This window comes from Neoarius graeffei, chromosome 6 (genome assembly GCF_027579695.1).
Source record: "Neoarius graeffei isolate fNeoGra1 chromosome 6, fNeoGra1.pri, whole genome shotgun sequence".
Classification (NCBI taxonomy): Eukaryota; Metazoa; Chordata; class Actinopteri; order Siluriformes; family Ariidae; genus Neoarius; species Neoarius graeffei.
The window spans coordinates 80472833-80491262 of record NC_083574.1 but is presented as its reverse complement, the minus strand read 5'-3'; the positions used below and the strand labels follow the sequence as shown (position 1 = coordinate 80491262).

Sequence of the window (18430 nt, the reverse complement as noted above, 5' to 3'; positions counted from 1 at the left end):
TGGATAATATCTCCCGGAATCTAGAGCAAGCGAGCAAGAGCGTGCACGCGAAACATTAATGTCTGCATCGCGCATATGACGGAGCACGAGAGAGAGAGACTGTGTGTGTGCCTGTTCATGTAGCGCATGCTAGACAAAGAGCACCCTGATTGGCTTATTTTGCTGAGTAAACCAATCAGCTTTCAGTGTGGGCAGGCTTTTATCTCTTTTCTCGAGGATCGAAGTTTTCAGTTGAGTCAGTGCAGCCTACAGGATCGTCATGGCACAGAGAGAGAGCGCGCGCCCCAAAAAACGAAAATACAAAACCCACTTCACCTCAGATTACACAAAAGAATATCCCTGTCTAATAAGGGTAAAAAATAATGACAGTTTTGCGCGATGTACTGTTTGCAACAGTGATTTCAGCATTGCCCACGGAAATGATTGTAAAAAACATGTTGAGGTGAGTAGTGTCATTTCATGTGCATTATATTTAGGTCTACAACAGGCTGTCATGAAAAGACCAAACTTATTGAAGATTTCCATAAAATAACAATGTATGAATATACATCATATATATCACATATACTAGTGCATCTCAAAAAATTAGAATATTGTGAAAAAGTTCAACATTTTCCATCATTTATTTAAGAAAGTGAAAATGTTATATATTATAGACTAATTACATATAAACTAAAATGTTTCAAGCATTTTTCTATTTTAATTTTAATCAGTATGGTATACAGTACAAAAACATAAAAAACCCATCTCAAAATATTAGAATATTTCATTTTGAGTTTGAGTAAAACAGTATGAACACTATCTCTCGGTCTAGTTCAGTACACACAACCACAATCATGGGGAAGACTGCTGACTTGACTGTTGTCCAGAAGATGATCACTGATGCCCTCCACAAGGAGGGTAAGCCACAAAAGGTCATTGCTGAAAAGGGTGGCTGGAAAAGGTGCACAAGCAACAGGGATGGCCGCATTCTTGAGAGGATTGTCAAGAAAAGTTGATTCAAGAACTTGGGAGAGCTTCACAAGGAGTGGACTGAGGTTGGTGTCAGTGTATCAAGACCCATCACAAACAGACATCTTCAAGAAAGGGGATACAACTTTTGCATTCCTAATATCAAGCTACTCCTGAGCCAGGGACAATGTCAGAAGTGCCTTATCTGGGCTAAGGAGAGAAAGAAATGGACTGTTGCTCAGTGGTCCAAAGTCCTCTTTTCAGATGAAAGTACATTTTGCATTTAATTTGGAAATCACAGTTCTAGAGTCTGGAGGAAGAGTGGAGAGGCACAGAATCCAAGGTGTTTGAAGCCCAGTGTGAAGTTTCCACAGTCTGTGATGATTTGGGGTGCCATGTCATCTGCTGGTGTTGGTCCACTGTATTTTATCAAGTCCAAAGTCAACACAGCCATCTACCAGGAGATTTTAGAGCACTTCATGCTTCCATCTGCTGACGAGCTTTTTGGAGATGCTGATTTCCTTTTCCAGCAGGACTTAGCACTTACCCACAGTGCCAAAACCACTACCAAATGGTTTGCTGACCATGATATTACTGTGTTTGATTGGCCAGCCAACTTGCCTGACCTGAACTCCGTAGAGAATCTATGGGGTATTGTCAAGAGGAAGATGAGAAACACCCGACCCAAAAATACAGATACACTGAAGGCCACTATCAAAGCAACCTGGGCTTCAATAACACCTCAGCAGTGCCACAGACTGATCACCTCCATGCCACATCGCATTGATACAGTAATTCATGGTAAAGGAGCCCCAACCAAGTATTGAGTGTATAAATGAATATACTTTTCAGAAGTTGGACGTTTCTGTATTGTAAATCCTTTTTTTGATTGATCTTAGGGAATATTCTAATAATTTGAGATACTAGATTTCTGATTTTCATGAGCTATAAGCCATAATCATCAAAATTAAAACAAAAAAGGCTTTAAATATTTCACTTTACATATAATGAATATAGAATATATGAAAGTTTACCTTTTTGAATTAAATTATGAAAAAAAGGAACTTTTTAATGGTATTCTAATTTTTTGAGATGCACTAGTATATCAAATACATGCCATATATAAGTGTGTATCTTTTTATTAATGGGGTTAGCTTATCTAATGTAGCATGTTGGGGAGAATCATAGTATCATTTCTATATTTCTGATAAAATTTTAGGTATGATACCATATATAACTCTCCTACTTATTGCTCATTTCATTGGGGGGGGGGGGGATTGTTGGCATGTGCCGCACGGGAGCGTCTGCCCAAATTTTTTAGGCCGAGATGAACTTATAGTTTTTGATTTAAAAAAAAAATCCCAATATGTAATGCCAATTGTACATGCCTGTTCTTTAATTCAAAATCGCCATCTTGATCTTCAAATTGACCATATGCTATATGTATTACATTACACAACATCCTGTCCAGATAAAACCTAGTTAGTACACAGAATAGTTGAAAGGGAAGTGATAAGTGATGTTGAATATTGCCTGCTTAATATGCAAGATCTCCTGCTACCATGATAACATCAGAAGAACGCTTAAGAGAATTATATGATAGAACTTTTTTCTGGTTTGCACTTCATTTTAAAGGATTAGAGTATTCAAAGACATGAATAGCAAAAATGCAGAAATATAATACTGTAGAGCTCGTTTATATTAAAAGGTGCATTGATTTTTTGAAATCATCAAATGTGAATTGATGAAAAACAAGTCTCTTGTACCATATTAATCATTTTCACCTGGTAGTCCATCAAGAAGGGGAATTTATTTCCAAATAAATTGCAACTTTTGCTGATAAAATTAATGGTTTTGGGGTAAAAAAAAAAAAAAAAGCCAAAAATCATTAGCTCCTGCCCCCTGGGCCCCGCTGGGTGCCTGCGGCCCCCAACCCCCTGGTTTTTTTGAGACTTTTAAAATATTTTTCATTCTCATCCCTGTTTTAATCATATGGAATCTGAGGATGCTAATTGTTGCAGTTTTGCAATTGGAATTTTTGTTCATTATTGCTTGATACAAGACTTCAACTGCTCAACAGGCCGTGGTCGCCATTGTCTGATTCACCTCTTCATGATGCACCATACATTCTCAATCGGGGCTTTTCACTGACGTCACAGATTTTTTTTTTTTTAATCACACAGCATCTTTCATATTGCCAGGCAAACAAAAAAACATAGCTGCACCAGTTGATAATGAAAATCGAGATGACTGCAGTCAGTACAATCTCTCTGAAACAATGAAAAATTTATCTTATACCAGCAGATCACGATACATTCAAAACCTAAAACATGCAGGCACCACAGATCCATACAATTTACTCAAAAATGTATGTATTTATTATTTATTCTGCACACTCCTTTGGGCATGTGTGCGTGTGTTCAGTACTTGAGATGGTTTAAATGCAGAGGAGGAATTTCGCTGTCCTTGAGTGTACATGTTGCAAAAATAAAGACGTCTGCGTCTTAATTTACTCACAAATGTATTTATTCCACTTGAAAAGTGTATGGCAGACCAATTACCAGATTTGGGATCCTACGTCATCCTGAACTGTTTAGTATTTGGGACCTCTAAATACACTGAAAAGTTGCTAAAAGCATACAAAAATACAGATGCCTACCAATATTTCAAGGCAATGTTTGTGCATGCTGAAATGTAATGGGAAATTCTTGATAAAGAAAAATATCTTGTTATGAAAAAGGTAAGCTCAAATGTGCACTTCTAACAGTAATAAACAAGCCAGGGGCTAGATCTAGCATATTTCATGATGTTTAGCCTGGTCTACATCATCAGTACCTAACAAACATGCTGATAGTCTCATCAAGCAAAAGGTGTAATAAAATATATTGCGTCCAAAGCCCACATCCAGATATAGAGTTTAATGTTCATACATTTGCCATTTGGGTATTTTTTTGTTTGTTTTACAGTGGGGCAAAAAAGTATTTAGTCAGCCACCAATTGTGCAAGTTCTCCCACTTAAAAAGATGAGAGAGGCCTGTAATTTTCATCATAGGTACACTTCAACTATGAGAGACAGAATGGGGGGAAAGAATCCAGGAAATCACATTGTAGGATTTTTAATGAATTAATTGGTAAATTCCTCGGTAAAATAAGTATTTGGTCACCTACAAACAAGCAAGATTTCTGGCTCTCACAGACCTGTAACAACTTCTTTAAGAGGCTCCTCTGTCCTCCACTCGTTACCTGTATTAATGGCACCTGTTTGAACTCGTTATCAGTATAAAAGACACCTGTCCACAACCTCAAACAGTCACACTCCAAACTCCACTATGGCCAAGACCAAAGAGCTGTTAAAGGACACCAGAAACAAAATTGTAGACCTGCACCAGGCTGGGAAGACTGAATCTGCAATAGGTAAGCAGCTTGGTGTGAAGAAATCAACTGTGGGAGCAATTATTAGAAAATGGAAGACATACAAGACCACTGATAATCTCCCTCGATCTGGGGCTCCACACAAGATCTCACCCCGTGGGGTCAAAATGATCACGAACAGTGAGCAAAAATCCCAGAACCACACGGGGGGATCTGGTGAATGACCTGCAGAGAGCTGGGACCAAAGTAACAAAGGCTACTATCAGTAACACACTACACTGCCAGGGACTCAAATCCTGCAGTGCCAGACATGTCCCCCTGCTTAAGCCAGTACATGTCCAGGCCTGTCTGAAGTTTGCTAGAGAGCATTTGGATGATCCAGAAGAGGATTGGGAGAATGTCATATGGTCAGATGAAATCAAAATAGAACTTTTTGGTAAAAACTCAACTTGTTGTGTTTGGAGGAGAAAGAATGCTGAGTTGCATCCAAAGAACACCATACCTACTGTGAAGCATGGGGGTGGAAACATCATGCTTTGGGGCTGTTTTTCTGCAAAGGGACCAGGACGACTGATCCATGTAAAGGAAAGAATGAATGGGGCTATGTATCATGAGATTTTGAGTGAAAACCTCCTTCCATCAGCAAGGGCATTGAAAATGAAACGTGGCTGGGTCTTTCAGCATGACAATGATCCCAAACACACCGCCCGGGCAATGAAGGAGTGGCTTCGTAAGAAGCATTTCAAGGTCCTGGAGTGGCCTAGCCAGTCTCCAGATCTCAACCCCATGGAAAATCTTTGGAGGGAGTTGAAAGTCCGTGTTGCCCAGCAACAGCCCCAAAACATCACTGCTCTAGAGGAGATCTGCATGGAGGAGTGGGCCAAAATACCAGCAACAGTGTGTGAAAACCTTGTGAAGACTTACAGAAAACGTTTGACCTCTGTCATTGCCAACAAAGGGTATATAACAAAGTATTGAGATGAACTTTTGTTATTGACCAAATACTTATTTTCCACCATAATTTGCAAATAAATTCTTTAAAAATCAGACAATGTGATTTTCTGGATTTTTTTTTCTCATTTTGTCTCTCATAGTTGAGGTATACCTATGATAAAAATTACAGGCCTCTCTCATCTTTTTAAGTGGGAGAACTTGGACAATTGGTGACTGACTAAATACTTTTTTGCCCCACTGTATGTTTTTTTTTTTTTTGTAGTGCAGTAGAGCTGCTAAGTATGACATGCTTGTGTATGTATCAGTAGTCTGTACTGAGTAATGCCAGACCATGCAGTCCCCCTTTGGTGACTGACCCCTTGAAAATGGTTCCTCCAGGAACGATGACGTTTCAGTTGTCAAGACAACGGAAAAACTAAAATACAAATACAAGAGCATTTTGTTTTGTGCACAAGAGCATTGTGACGTATCTTTCTGTTTTTGTATTTTAGTTTTTCCGTTGTCTTGACAACTGAAACGTCATCGTTCCTGGAGGAACCATTTTCAAGGGGTCAGTCACCAAAGGGTTAAAAGATTGACTATCGAGACCAAAGTTCTGTCAATGTTATGCCAATTTTTGGACTTGTTGAATGTTAACTTGAGTATACCTAGGCTAGATCTAGATCTTTGGGAGTTTTATAACTGAATGGCCTTGAGCTAGAAAAAGTGTGAGGAGAAATAACAGGTGCACAGAGTTTTCATATTAACCTGATATAAAATGTTCTCCACATACACGAGAATGGTTTGTTGGCATCTAGTCTTCCCGCTTAACTGTAGCTTGCCATTTTTCTCATCTTTCTGGGTTCGCCAGGAAGTGGTGAAAAATTAAACCAGGCTAATCCCCACATTTGTTATTACATCCAAAAGCACTACATGTCTCTGGCATTGCTCTTTTAAGTGTAACTTCTACAAGTTTATCTGTAGATGTTTACTAAATTTGGTTTACAATTACTTGCACACACTTGTGCCAGCCATTGTCAAACACAAAGCTTGCCCAGCAACATGGCTGCATAAACAAATCTGGAGTTATGGTGACATCATGTGAAAGGCCCTGATATGAGACAGGTCTGGACTGGCAGCAGGCCAGTCAAGCAAAGGCATTCCATAATTGACAAAGCCATACTGTTGTAGCCCATGCTCTATGAGGCATGGCATTGTCCTGCTCAAATAAGCATGGACTTCCTGGGAAGAGATGTTGCCTTGATGAATATGTCTCTCTAAAAATCCCAATACATGCCCCAATATATCAATGGTATCTTCACACACGTACAACTCTCCCATGCAGTGGACACTGATGCACCCCATACCATCACAGATGTTGGCTTTTGGACCTTTCTCTGATAACAAACATGTTCACCTTTGATACTGAGAACTCGATATCTGCTATTCCTAAAAGCAAGCTGAAATATGGACTCATCTGATTGTAGCATGTTTCCACTGTCTTTCAGTCCACTTGAGATGAGTCTATACCCAGAGAAATTGGCAGCATTTCTGCATAGAATTGATGAATGGCTTTCTCCTTGCATAATACAGTTTCAACTTGAAATTTCTGGATACAGTGGCAGACTCTGTTAAGTGACAATTGTTTTCCCAACTATCTTGTGCCCAGATAGCTATATTTATAACATCAGCATGACGGTTTCTCAGGCAGTGCCTCCTCAGGGCTCGAAGGTCATACACATTCAACAGTGGTTTCCAACCTTACCCTTTAAGCACTGAAAAGTCTCAGAATACCCTGAATCTTTTCACAATATTATGCACTGTAGATTTTGAAAGACCTAAAATCTTGCACTAAGAAATGTTCTTTTTGAATTGACTCACAATTCTCTCACAAATTTTCACACAAAGAACCCATCCTTGCATGCAACGACTGAGCCTTTGGTGCATGCTCCTTTGATACCCAATCATGTTACCAATTAGCCTGCTTATCGTAGAATCTTCCACAATGGTGTTACTTGAATATCCTATGAACTCAGTATTATGTTCAGCGTTATGTTGCCTCTGTTCCAACTTTTTTGAGTGTTGCAGGCATCAAATTCTAATTTCATGTATATAAAAAAGAAAGAAAGAAAATTTAGTTGGTCAGTAAAAGTCTTGGAAATCTTTTCTTGATACTTTTGTTAGTTAAATAAAGGTTCATGTGAATTATCAAATCACAGATTTTTGTTTTTCTTGCATTTTGGATAATATCTAAACTTTTCTGGAAATGGGACTAGTATTTTATAGGTGAATGGGAGCAAAATGTTATGTTAGAAAATGTTCAGGTCACCTGTAGCATTTGGTGTTGTATTGGTTGTAGCTGCTTAACACAGTCAGTATTCCCAAACCTATACTATAAGAGAAGCCAATTTGACTGGCTGCCTCCATCCATACCTGCACACCCACACAAATACACAGAAATTTATAAAAGCAGTGAGTAATACACTACACTTACTTTGTTAAGTGGACTTGAAAGTAAATTTATTAACAGTTATCTACCATAAATTTGCTATTGTCAAATTTTGCAGTTAACCCAAACTTTTAAAAGTAAATCTTCAGAACATGTCTTTTAATACAGAAGATAGATTTTTTTCTTTCAAGAACAAACAGACAACTAAAATAATTCCATTATACAATTATTATTAATAATCAAGGTCTGTAAAAGTAACACTGTGTAAATTGTTAGTCCTGTATCTATTTGTGTGTTGTGCGCTTACAGCACCTGAGGCTCCAACAGTCGCTGGAAGTCAGGATAGAGGTAGAAAATAACACCCTGCATGGCTCCAGGGAGAGTCAGTCCACGAATCAGCAACACCAGCAACATTACATAGGGGAATGTGGCTGTGAAATACACCACCTCAGAACAGTGGATGGAAAACACATTAAGTAATGTCATGTAAAACAAGTTCCAATGTTGCATTTAAGTGTTTATGACTTAACCATTCCTAGTGACTAAAAACTATTGCACGAGAAACTGAACTAGAGCAAAGAAGAATAAATGAGTTCAGAAGCTGATATGGTTTTAATGGTAACAAACTTATTTGAATAGCTAATTATGGAAACCAAGCGCACACATACCTTCCCAGTGGACTTGACTCCTTTCCATAGAGAAAAATAGCATATGATCCAAATTGCAATTAGACACAGGAGAATCTCCCAGTTGATGTTACCTACTTCATCAATACCTTTGGAGATAGAAAGCACTCTTCGCCTGTACATTAATATAATGAAAATAAGTGATAGCATAGTGTTCTCTGTAACTTATGTGTGTCTCAGTATGGATTTAATACATAGTTGGTTTCAGTAAATAATATGGATTTTTGTAACTACTGAAATGATGTTGATGAAAAGCTTTACTACATTTGCATGCACATGACACTTACTCCCAAAACTCAGTGGCTGCTGATGTTGAGTTGACCTGTCTGGTCCAGTTGGCATTATTTACATCAGCAATACAGCTGTCTGAGAAAGAGAGAAGGGAATCCACATGAATTATGGCACAAATTATCACATTAATGCATGTATACTGTCACGAGCCAGCCGGGAACATCTAGGTCCTGATCCGGGCTTTTCACTCCACTCCCTGGTTTTCCCTGAGCCTTCCCCACACTGTGGCCAGCACATCTGTCTCTCACCAGCTCATCCACGGCTCTATATTACACTGCTTGGAGAGTCTCTTGATGCAGGATTGTCTTTGCTTTGTGCGATGTTTTTTGCCTGTATTATTGTCCTAGTTTTTCCTGGGACCCTAATTATTTTGCTACTTTGCTGTGAATGTTGGGATTACTCTGCTTTCCTTTTGTGATTACCTTTGCTTTTTTGGGACTACGAGCACATTTCTCCTGCTGTGGGTGCGCGCTGGACTCTTTTACTTTTTGCGTCCGTGTTGTGAGCAAATTTTTCCCACTGCAGGGTTGTGCTCTGGACTTTGTGACTTTTTTTCTGCTTCCACACTTGTCTTGGAATTTCTACTCTTCCTGTTTGGCACTAACTCCCATTTCCGTTATCTCGGTTTCAGACTTTTGCCTGGCTGCTGCTCCACTCTTACAGTGCTTTGCGTTTTAAAGATTAAAGACCTTTTTCTTCAACTTTTGTGCATGTGAGTCTGCTTATTGGGTCTCGCCAGCACCTATGACCATTTGGCTCATGAGAGAACAATGCTGCCAAGAGGAATCGCCCCAGCAGACTTGGATGCGGTCAGAACAGCACTGACTGGGGGCGTCGTGGCTCAGGTGGATAAGGCGCCGTACCATAAATCCGGGGACCTGGGTTCGATTCCGGCCCGAGGTTATTTCCCGATCCCTCCCCATCTCTCTCCTGCTCATTTCCTGTCTCTACACTGTCCTATCCGATAATAAAGGTGAAAAAAAAACAAATAAAAAAAAAAAAACAGCACTGACCCACCAAGGCTCTATTTTGGGTTACCATCAGCAGGAGATTGTGGCTGTCCAGAGTATGACGACCATCACAGAGACACTGCAGAAACTCTCCTCTTAGATGGAGATCCTTCAGAATTCAATCTCGAGTCAGCCAGCACCTGCATCTGTCAGCTCACCTGTTGTCCCAATGGCTGTTCTGACTCTGCAACCCCACTGAGAGCCATGCCTGCCTGCCCTGCAACCTTACAATGGGGAGCCTGGGACCTGCCGCTCATTCTTTTCCCAAGTGCTCCTTGTTGATGGAACTTGAGGCCGCTGCTTTCCCTTCCAAGAGCTCTCAAGTTGCCTATATCATCATGCTTCTGACTGGAAGGGCTCAGGAGTGGGGAACAGTAGTTTGGGATCCTAGTGCCCCCTGTTATTCTAAGTACAAGGAATTCTTTGAAGAGATGCAGAAGGTTTTTGACTGGTCACCCATGGGCAAGGAGGCAGCAAAGTGACTCATGCAGTGGCTCAAGCAAGGCAACTGGCTGGTTTATGACTTTGCAATTGAGTTTTGTACCTTGACTGTGGCTGTGGACTGGAATACTGGTGCCCTGTCTGACACATTTGTTTTCATGGACTTAATAGCTCTATATTGGATGAGATCATCCCTCTCAACCTCCCCTAGACTCTGAATGGCCTGATGGACTTTGCTGGTTGGGTGGGTAACCAGTTACACCAACAGAACCTGAGAAGGAGCCTCAAGTTTGAACCTAAGGTTGCTGTTTCCTCATCTGAGGCCGCTGCATCTCCTGAACTGGAGCCCATGCAGTTAGGCAGAACCTGTGTCACTCCCAAGGAGAGAAGACACCACCGTGAGACCAGGTCCTGCTTTTGCTGTGGCAAACCTGGACATTTCATGTCTCTCTCTCTCTCTCTCTGCTCTGTCACCCCTCCTGGAGTATAGGCCGTTGACAATTGCTCTCTCTATGCCCTGTCACCCCTCCTGGGGTATAGGCCATTGACAATTGCTCTCCAAGCAACTCTGTCTTCAGCTATCCTTTCCAGCTTGGCCCATGTGTGCCCAAGCCTCCTCATGTCTGTGTGAAGGTCCCTATGCCAGCTGTTCCTAGGTCTGCCTCTTCTTCTCTTCACTTGGGGGTTCCATAATGGCTTGTCTGGTGGTGTTTGATGCTGCCTTTCACAGGGTGTGGCCAATCCACTTCCATCGTCTTTGTCCAATTTCTTCTTCTATTGGTAGTTGGTTAGTTTTTGACTAGAGATCTCTGTTATTGATCTTATTGGGCCAATGTATTTTCAGGATCTTTCTTAAGCAGTTGTTAACAGATGTCTACACTTTACTAATCGTATTTTTGGTCATTCTCCATGACTCCAAAACATAGAGGAGTATTGATTTCACATTTGAGTTAAAGTTCCTTATTTTGGTCTGCTGTTGATATACTTTTGAGCTCCAGATGTTTTTGAGCTGCAAAAAGGCTATTCTTGCCTTGCCTATTCTTTCAGGTGAAGGCTTCTACTTCTTCGAGTCTGTTACCATCTATTTTAACCGGTTCATTGTTAGCTGTACTTATCCTCATGAGCTTTGTTTTTTCCTTTGTGTATGTTTAATCCTACTTGTAGAAAGGTTGTTGCCAATATATCAGTCTTATTCTGCATCTGGTAATGGTTGTAAGATAGTAAAGCAAGGTCATCAGCAAAATCGGATTGAATTGGAACTTCCGGGTTGAGTGGACACTGGCACGACTTGCTGCTGCTGCTCACTGGAAAATTCTTAGTGTTTTTATGGTTTTACGGCCTGCATGGACTGTATAATTGCTTTTGTGTGTGAGTTAAAGCAGTCACTTTGCTTGTATAAGCACGGATTCAGTTGTCGCTTCTGCGTTTTGTGTCTGTGCGGGCAAATATTAGCTCACCAGCTTGAACACAGCACCTGGCTACACAGATGCACCTGGCTGCTGCAGTCGTTATGTGGACCAGCAAGTTTTGTATCTGGTCTGCGCTTGTCTGGACGTTCTTGTCGCTCTGCCATCATACTGTGGCAGGTTTATTTTGCTATACAGCCACTGAGCTATTGTGGATCCGCTGACACTTGCCTGAGCCTCCACCGCCAGTGCTGCACCACCACCCGGACATCGCTCTCTTCCCCTGCCAGAGATGCATCCATCATGGGTCTCGCAGGAATTTCCTCCATGACATCTCCAAAACAATAAACTCTTTCACAGCAAAAAATGATATCTTAGTAAAATAAAATATCTTGAAAATAGTTGAAACGATCTAGCATTTCCTATTATAAGAATACAAGACACCAATTCTGACATTATTAAACCTAGTTCTAGATTGCAACCAACTTATTCTAAGATGTCTTATCAAGTAAAAATATCTGTCCCTGCAGCAAGATGATAGTATTTTTTGTCAAAAATTAGTATTAAGTAATTTTCTCCTAAAATTCAGCTTTCAATTTTTTGCAGTGTTCTGATCCATCTCTCGCCATCCTGTCATAAACTTCAGCCGGACTGTTGACCGCCATGCATTAGTCAGCCTAGCTAGGTCGGCTAATGCTTCTGCCAAACTTGACAACATCACTGTCAACTTCGGTCTGCTTAACATCCGCTCACTCACAAGCAAAGGACATCTCATTCAGGATCTCCTCACTGACCATAAGCTTGACTTTCTTTGTCTAACAGAAACTTGGCAACAGCCCAATGTCTTTTTTCAACTGAATGAATCCACTCCTCCCGTGCCATCCCTGTGGCAATGGCTGGGGAGGGGGTCTCGCGATAATTCACCGTGAGAAGTGGAAAGCCCTTCCAGTATCTTTGCCTCCCTTTAGTTCATTTGAATACATTACGTTTAAGCTGCCTGGACCTATTACAACCATTGTTGCTACAGTCTACCGCCCACCTAAGCTTCACAGTGACTTTTTAAATGATTTTGCCCCGTTACTCACCCATCTATCCACTCTCTCACCAAATGTAATATTGTTGGGGGTTCAACATACATACAGATAATAGTAATTTGCCTCTTACCAGGGATTTTTCATCATGCCTTGAGAGTTTTGGATTCCATCAATACATACATTTTCCAACACACACATAAGACAACTTTGAAACCAATAGAGGTCCTATATAAGCACACTTTTAAAGTTCTTGACAAAAAAACCAATCAGCTATCACCACCATCATGTTGTTAAGAAGTACAATTTATTTAATTTTGATAGTTTTTTACGTTTTAGATGCTTGCCTAATTTTTAAGATATTACATGGGCTTGCACCTCCCCCATTGAGTGAATTTATTAAGCAGATGGATGGTAGTGGCAGGGCAACTAGGGCAACCACCCGAGGAGACTGTATGATACAACGCAGATATAGTAAACTTGGGCATACAGTCTTCTCAGTAAGGGCCTCCAACTACTGGAATAGTCTTCCTTGTGAGGTAAGGGAAAGTTCAAATTATACAACTTTTAAAACCAGACTTAAAGGGCCCATGGCATGGTGGTTTGTTGATGCTTTAAACGGGCTCGTGGAGGCTTCTGGATGTTATATCCGAAGCCTTTCTCGAAATGAACCCTCGGTACGTAGATATAGCCTCCTGGGAGAAAGCCCCATTTCAGCGCTTTTCCCAGTGCGTCATTTTGCTAATGAGAAGCAGGAGGCGGGGAAGGGTAGACGGTGGAGGCGTGCCATGGGGGGAGGGGGAGGGGCTGCCGTCTGCCTCCCAAGCCGGCCGAGAGCGCTCCTCGTCGGGCACGGCCAGGTGGGCGAATGCCCTGGTCCGTCCGCCCGGTCTATAAAAATGGTACAACTCGAGCCCATGGTAAAACTGGGACTTTGTCATTTTTTCCCGCCTGAGGCCCATGGTAAAACTGAGCAGTAGGACTTTGTCATTTTTTTCCGCATGAGGCCCATGGTAAAACTGCACTTCCAGGAGGGGCTGCCGTCTGCCTCCCAAGCCGGCCGAGAGCGCTCCTCGTCGGGCACGGCCAGGCGGGCAAATGCCCTGGTCCATCCGCCCTGTCTAAAAAAATGTTACAACTCGACCCCATGTACCTGGCTAACTGCAGGAAGCAGTTAGCTGCACAGCTAATGTAGCCATTGCTAGGCTAACGCACCGATTTTAAAACACGGCAAAACGACCAGTTATACACTTACTTGTTCGGTGTTTGTTGCTGATGCGGCAGGGATGCTTGGCACAGACCCAGGCTTCAGTGACAGTTGATGTGCAAAACCTGCCCTACTGTCCCAAGTTGTGGAAACATTCCTCAGGAAAATGCTTCTGACAAACATACACCATCTTAGGTAGACTCGACGGCGTATTATTGAAGTAAATAAAATTAAGCCACTGCGTCTTCAGGGGCTCTCCCATCGGCAGTAAAAACAGACTCCTTTCTGTGTTGTCACATCCATGTACAGCGCAGTTTCCATGTTGTGTCTTCTATGGGCTACAAAATGTAGTCATGTGTTCTGCGCATGCGCAGTAGGCTTGGTGGGACAAACAGCAACTTTTGAGTTGGGCGGGCAATCCATACAGTGGGTGGGAATCCAGGGGGGGGGGGGGGCGTGGGGATCATCTCCCTTGCTGACGTAGGCAAGGGAAGAGTTTATCAACGCGCCGTTTTGACGCGCTATTCTCAAATGTTGGGCATAGTTTGGTTTACACATTATGAAATTTCTAGCCACTGGGGTGACTTAAGAAGGTCAGAGGAACTCATTTTAACGTTAAAAAACCTCAGAAAGTGAAAATTTCATGCCATGGGACCTTTAAGAAATGGATCAAAATTAACCAGTCTTGTCACCATGAATAGTCCTCAGGTCACACATCACTGTTATGCAAAATTACTCATTCTTGCGCTGGGTGCTTGTATTGTTTTTTGTTGTTGTTTTATGTTGCTCTACTGACCTGCCAAAGGACTACAGATGAAAATTAGCTAATTTGCTAACTCTGGCACATTTACATTTTTAATTCAGATGGAGATGTTGATTAATGTGCATTGTCCCTTTTAAATAAACGAAAGGAAAAAAAAGGACACACTCTGGACTTGATCTGCTGCTCTGGTCTCACCCTCTTGAACTGCTCTGCCAATGAACTTCCTGTTACCGATCATTTCCTCTTTACATTTAATGTCGTACTCTGCCTTTCTGTAACTAAGTCTTCACATCTCACTTCATTTCGGAATATGAAGGATATTAATATAGACACTCTTTGTTCCAATATCAACAATCTTCTGATCCCGGACTATCTTTCCAACCCTGATGAACTGGGAGCACACTACAACGGCTTGCAAAACATTCTCAACTCTCTTGCCCCAGTGAAAACACAGTCTGTTTCCTTCTCTTCAGCTGCTCCCTGGTATACCCCCAAGCTCCGGACAATGAAAGCCAAAGGTCGACAATTTGAGCGACTCTACAAAAAGACTGGTCTCACTGTTCATAAAGATATGCACAAAACCCATATTCTACTTTACAAGGACTCCATTGATCATACCAAATCAAACTACTATACTGGTTTAATCATCTTCAATGAAGGAAACACTAATGGCCCTTTTCCACTACCCTTTTTCAGCTCACTTCAGCTCGCTTCAGCTCACTTCAGCCCGACACGGCTCGCGTTTCGACTACCAAAAACCAGCACGACTCAGCTCGTTTCAGCCCTGCTTAGCCCCTAAAACTCGCACCGTTTTGGAGCGGGGCTGAAGCAAGCCAAACTGTGCCGACTGAGGTTGGGGGCGTGAGCAGACACTCCCCTGTGCACTGATTGGTGAGGAGGAGTGTCCTCACATGCCCACACACGCCCCGCAAGCGCGCTGGGATCTGTAAACACCGCAAACCCGGAAGAAGAATAATTATGAATTACGAGAATTTCTGAAGCCTTATGCGCCTCGCCTCATCTATACGCTCTTGCCAGTATCTGTCCGCGTTGTCGGTGACAACAAGCCACAGCACCAAGACCAGCAACACTAACGACTCCATGTCCTCCATGTTTATTGTTTACTATCCGGGTCGTGAGACTACCGCTTAAAAGATCACTGAATCAGTGACATACAGAGCATCGTGGACGAGTTCGCGGAGCGCAAGGCTCGTCGTATGCCCTTCAAATAATGCGCGCAGTAGGCTATTGATGTTTTATTATGAGCCATGTACAGTATGTCGCCGAATGTTTTTTTGTTTGAGTTACATGTTCGTTTGAAGGACTTAATGTACAAAATAACATAGTTGCACCCCGTAGTGTTGAAATTGGTAAACACAGTGCATTCAGTGAGGTTTGCACCGCCCTCCTTTTATTTCTGACTCTTCCTGTCACCGTTGCAACCTCTGAGCGCTCATTCGTATGCCCTTCAAATAATGTGCGCAGTATAGGCTATTGATGTTTTATTATGAGCCATGTACAGTATCCTAATGTTTTTTGTTTCTGAGTTACATGTTCGTTTGAAGGACTTGATGTACTAAATAACATAGTTGCACCCGATAGTGTTGAAATTGGTAAACACCGCAGTTGCGGACATTTTGTAACCTAAAATGATGTTATGATAAGCTTTAATAAAGGGCCCGGTCATTTGCCCTGCCCCCGGCCCGGCTCTGACTTGTTCCGCCACTGTCACTGATGTCACTGTTTGCGCTGCTTAACGACATCACGTGACGTCCACCCACTTTTGCTAACTCCACCCAATGTGTCCACCCACTTCCAGCCAGCACGGTTCAGCGCGGTTGTAGTCGAAATGCAACTTCAATAGCCCCGCTCAGCCCGACTCAGCTCGACTCGGCACGGCACGGCTCAGCCGCGTTTGTAGTGGAAAAGCGGCATAAGACACTGTTCTCGCTCCTCAATAAAATCCTCCAGTCATCTTACTCCCTACCTCCCCCATTTGTACTCAACTGACACCTGTAAATCTCTAATACTGTTTTTTTGGTGAAAAAATACACAATATTCACCAGCACTTGTGTTTAAATCCAATGCCTCTCTCCCCTTATGAATTTCTCCCACATTGCCAGCCATTTTCCAGTTTTCAACTTCCTGATGCCTCTGAAATCTCTGACCTTATCCTTAAATCCAAGCCCTCTACATGTCAGCTTGATCCCCTTCCCACAATCTTGGTCAAATCTTGCCTCTCCTCATTGCTTCCCCTCACATCTGCCATTATTCACTTTTCACTCTCCACTGGCACTGTTCCATCACAATTCAAAACTGCAGCAGTCACTCCAATGCTGAAAAAACCTGGTTCAGATCCCAGTAACTACAATAATCTCTGCCCCATTTCTAACTTACCATTCATCTCCAAAATTCTTGAGAAAATAGTTGCCAGCCAGCTACACACACATTTAACTCAAAACTGCCTTCCCCTTGGCCACATTTTCCACAAATTCAACATTCATTTCCACTGCTTCGCGGATGACATTCAGCTCTACTTATCCTGCAAACCGGATTCCTGTCTCCCTCCCTCCTCCCTCACTTCCTGCATATTTGAAATAAAATCCTGGTTCACCTCAAATTTCCTAAAATTAAACAGCGATAAAACTGAATTCCTCCTCATTGGCACCAAATCCATACTGTCTAAACCTGACACCATTTCCCTCACCATTGACAACGTCTTAGTTTCCTCCTCTCCTCAGGTTAACAGCCTGGGTGTCATCCTCGATAGCACACCATCTTTCCAATCCCACATCAATAACATTATCTCTGCATACTTCCATCTACATAACATTAAACAACTATGCCCCTCTCTCACTCTCCATACTGCCTCCATCCTTGTTCACAGCCTTGTGGCCTCCCGGATTGACTACTGCAACTCTCTTCTTTTTGGCCTCCCTCAAAAGTCCCTCCATAAACTCCAACTGGTCCAGAACTCTGCTGCCCGTATCATCACTAAAACCCGCTGTTATCACCACATCGCCCCCTTCATCCGGCTACTCCACTGGCTCCCGGTCAAGCAATGTATAGAATTCAGACTCCTCCTGTATACCTTCAAGGCCATCCACAACCTCACCCCTCCATATTTGTCTGACCACCTTCACATCGCCACTCCAGCCCATTCCCTTCATTCCTCCTCTTCCATCTATCACACTGTCCCCTCTGCCCATCTCAGCACCATGGGGAGCAGAGCTTTCAGCCGCTCTGCTCCCCACCTTTGGAACTCTCTGCTTCCTCATATCCGTAACTCTGGCTCTCTCCCCATCTTCAAGTCTAAACTCAAAACTCACTTGTTTGAGATTGCTCACTCATTTTAACTTCTATTACACTTTCCATTGTTTCTTTTATGTATGTTGATTTTATTTATTGTTTTTATTCATTGTACAGTGTCTGAGTGTATTAAAAGGCACTTATAAATAAAATGTATTATTATTATTATAAATCAAGGTCATCGAGTTGTGACCACAATGTCCATTGTATTCCATTTTTCCTCCCATCAGTAGTTATCCTCATTATCCAGCCGATGGCAAGTAAAAAGAGAAAAGGAGAGAGGAGGCATTCCTCTCTGACCTCAGTCTTGATTTCAAATTGTAAGTTGTCCCTCATGTACCACTCTGCATTTTGTTTCCTCGTAACTGTTCCTAACTAGATTTACCAGCTTCGCGGGTATTCCGTAATGCCTCATAAGTTTCCAGATAGTTTCTCTGTTCACACTGTCAAACGCTTTCTCATAATCAACAAAGTTAATATATAGTTGTAGTAAATCGCTGATGTGGGTGGAGTACAGAAGCACGGCAGGCAGGAACTGAAGTTCTTGCAAACTTTATTGTGTTTAGCTTTTCAGCTTGACT

The 18430-nt window shown here is 42.1% G+C and overlaps 1 protein-coding gene across 1 annotated transcript in view; it reads right to left on the bottom strand.

The window, feature by feature from the left end:
* Positions 1-18430, bottom strand: part of LOC132888103 (sodium- and chloride-dependent GABA transporter 3-like) — a 77333-nt gene that overhangs the window by 16987 nt on the left and 41916 nt on the right. The window contains exons 4-7 of the mRNA XM_060924096.1: positions 8679-8757; positions 8374-8506; positions 8018-8152; positions 7586-7689 (exon numbers count right to left, since the gene is read on the bottom strand). Coding sequence (XP_060780079.1) covers positions 7586-7689; positions 8018-8152; positions 8374-8506; positions 8679-8757 — 451 coding nt within the window. The remainder of the gene's footprint in view (positions 1-7585; positions 7690-8017; positions 8153-8373; positions 8507-8678; positions 8758-18430) is intronic.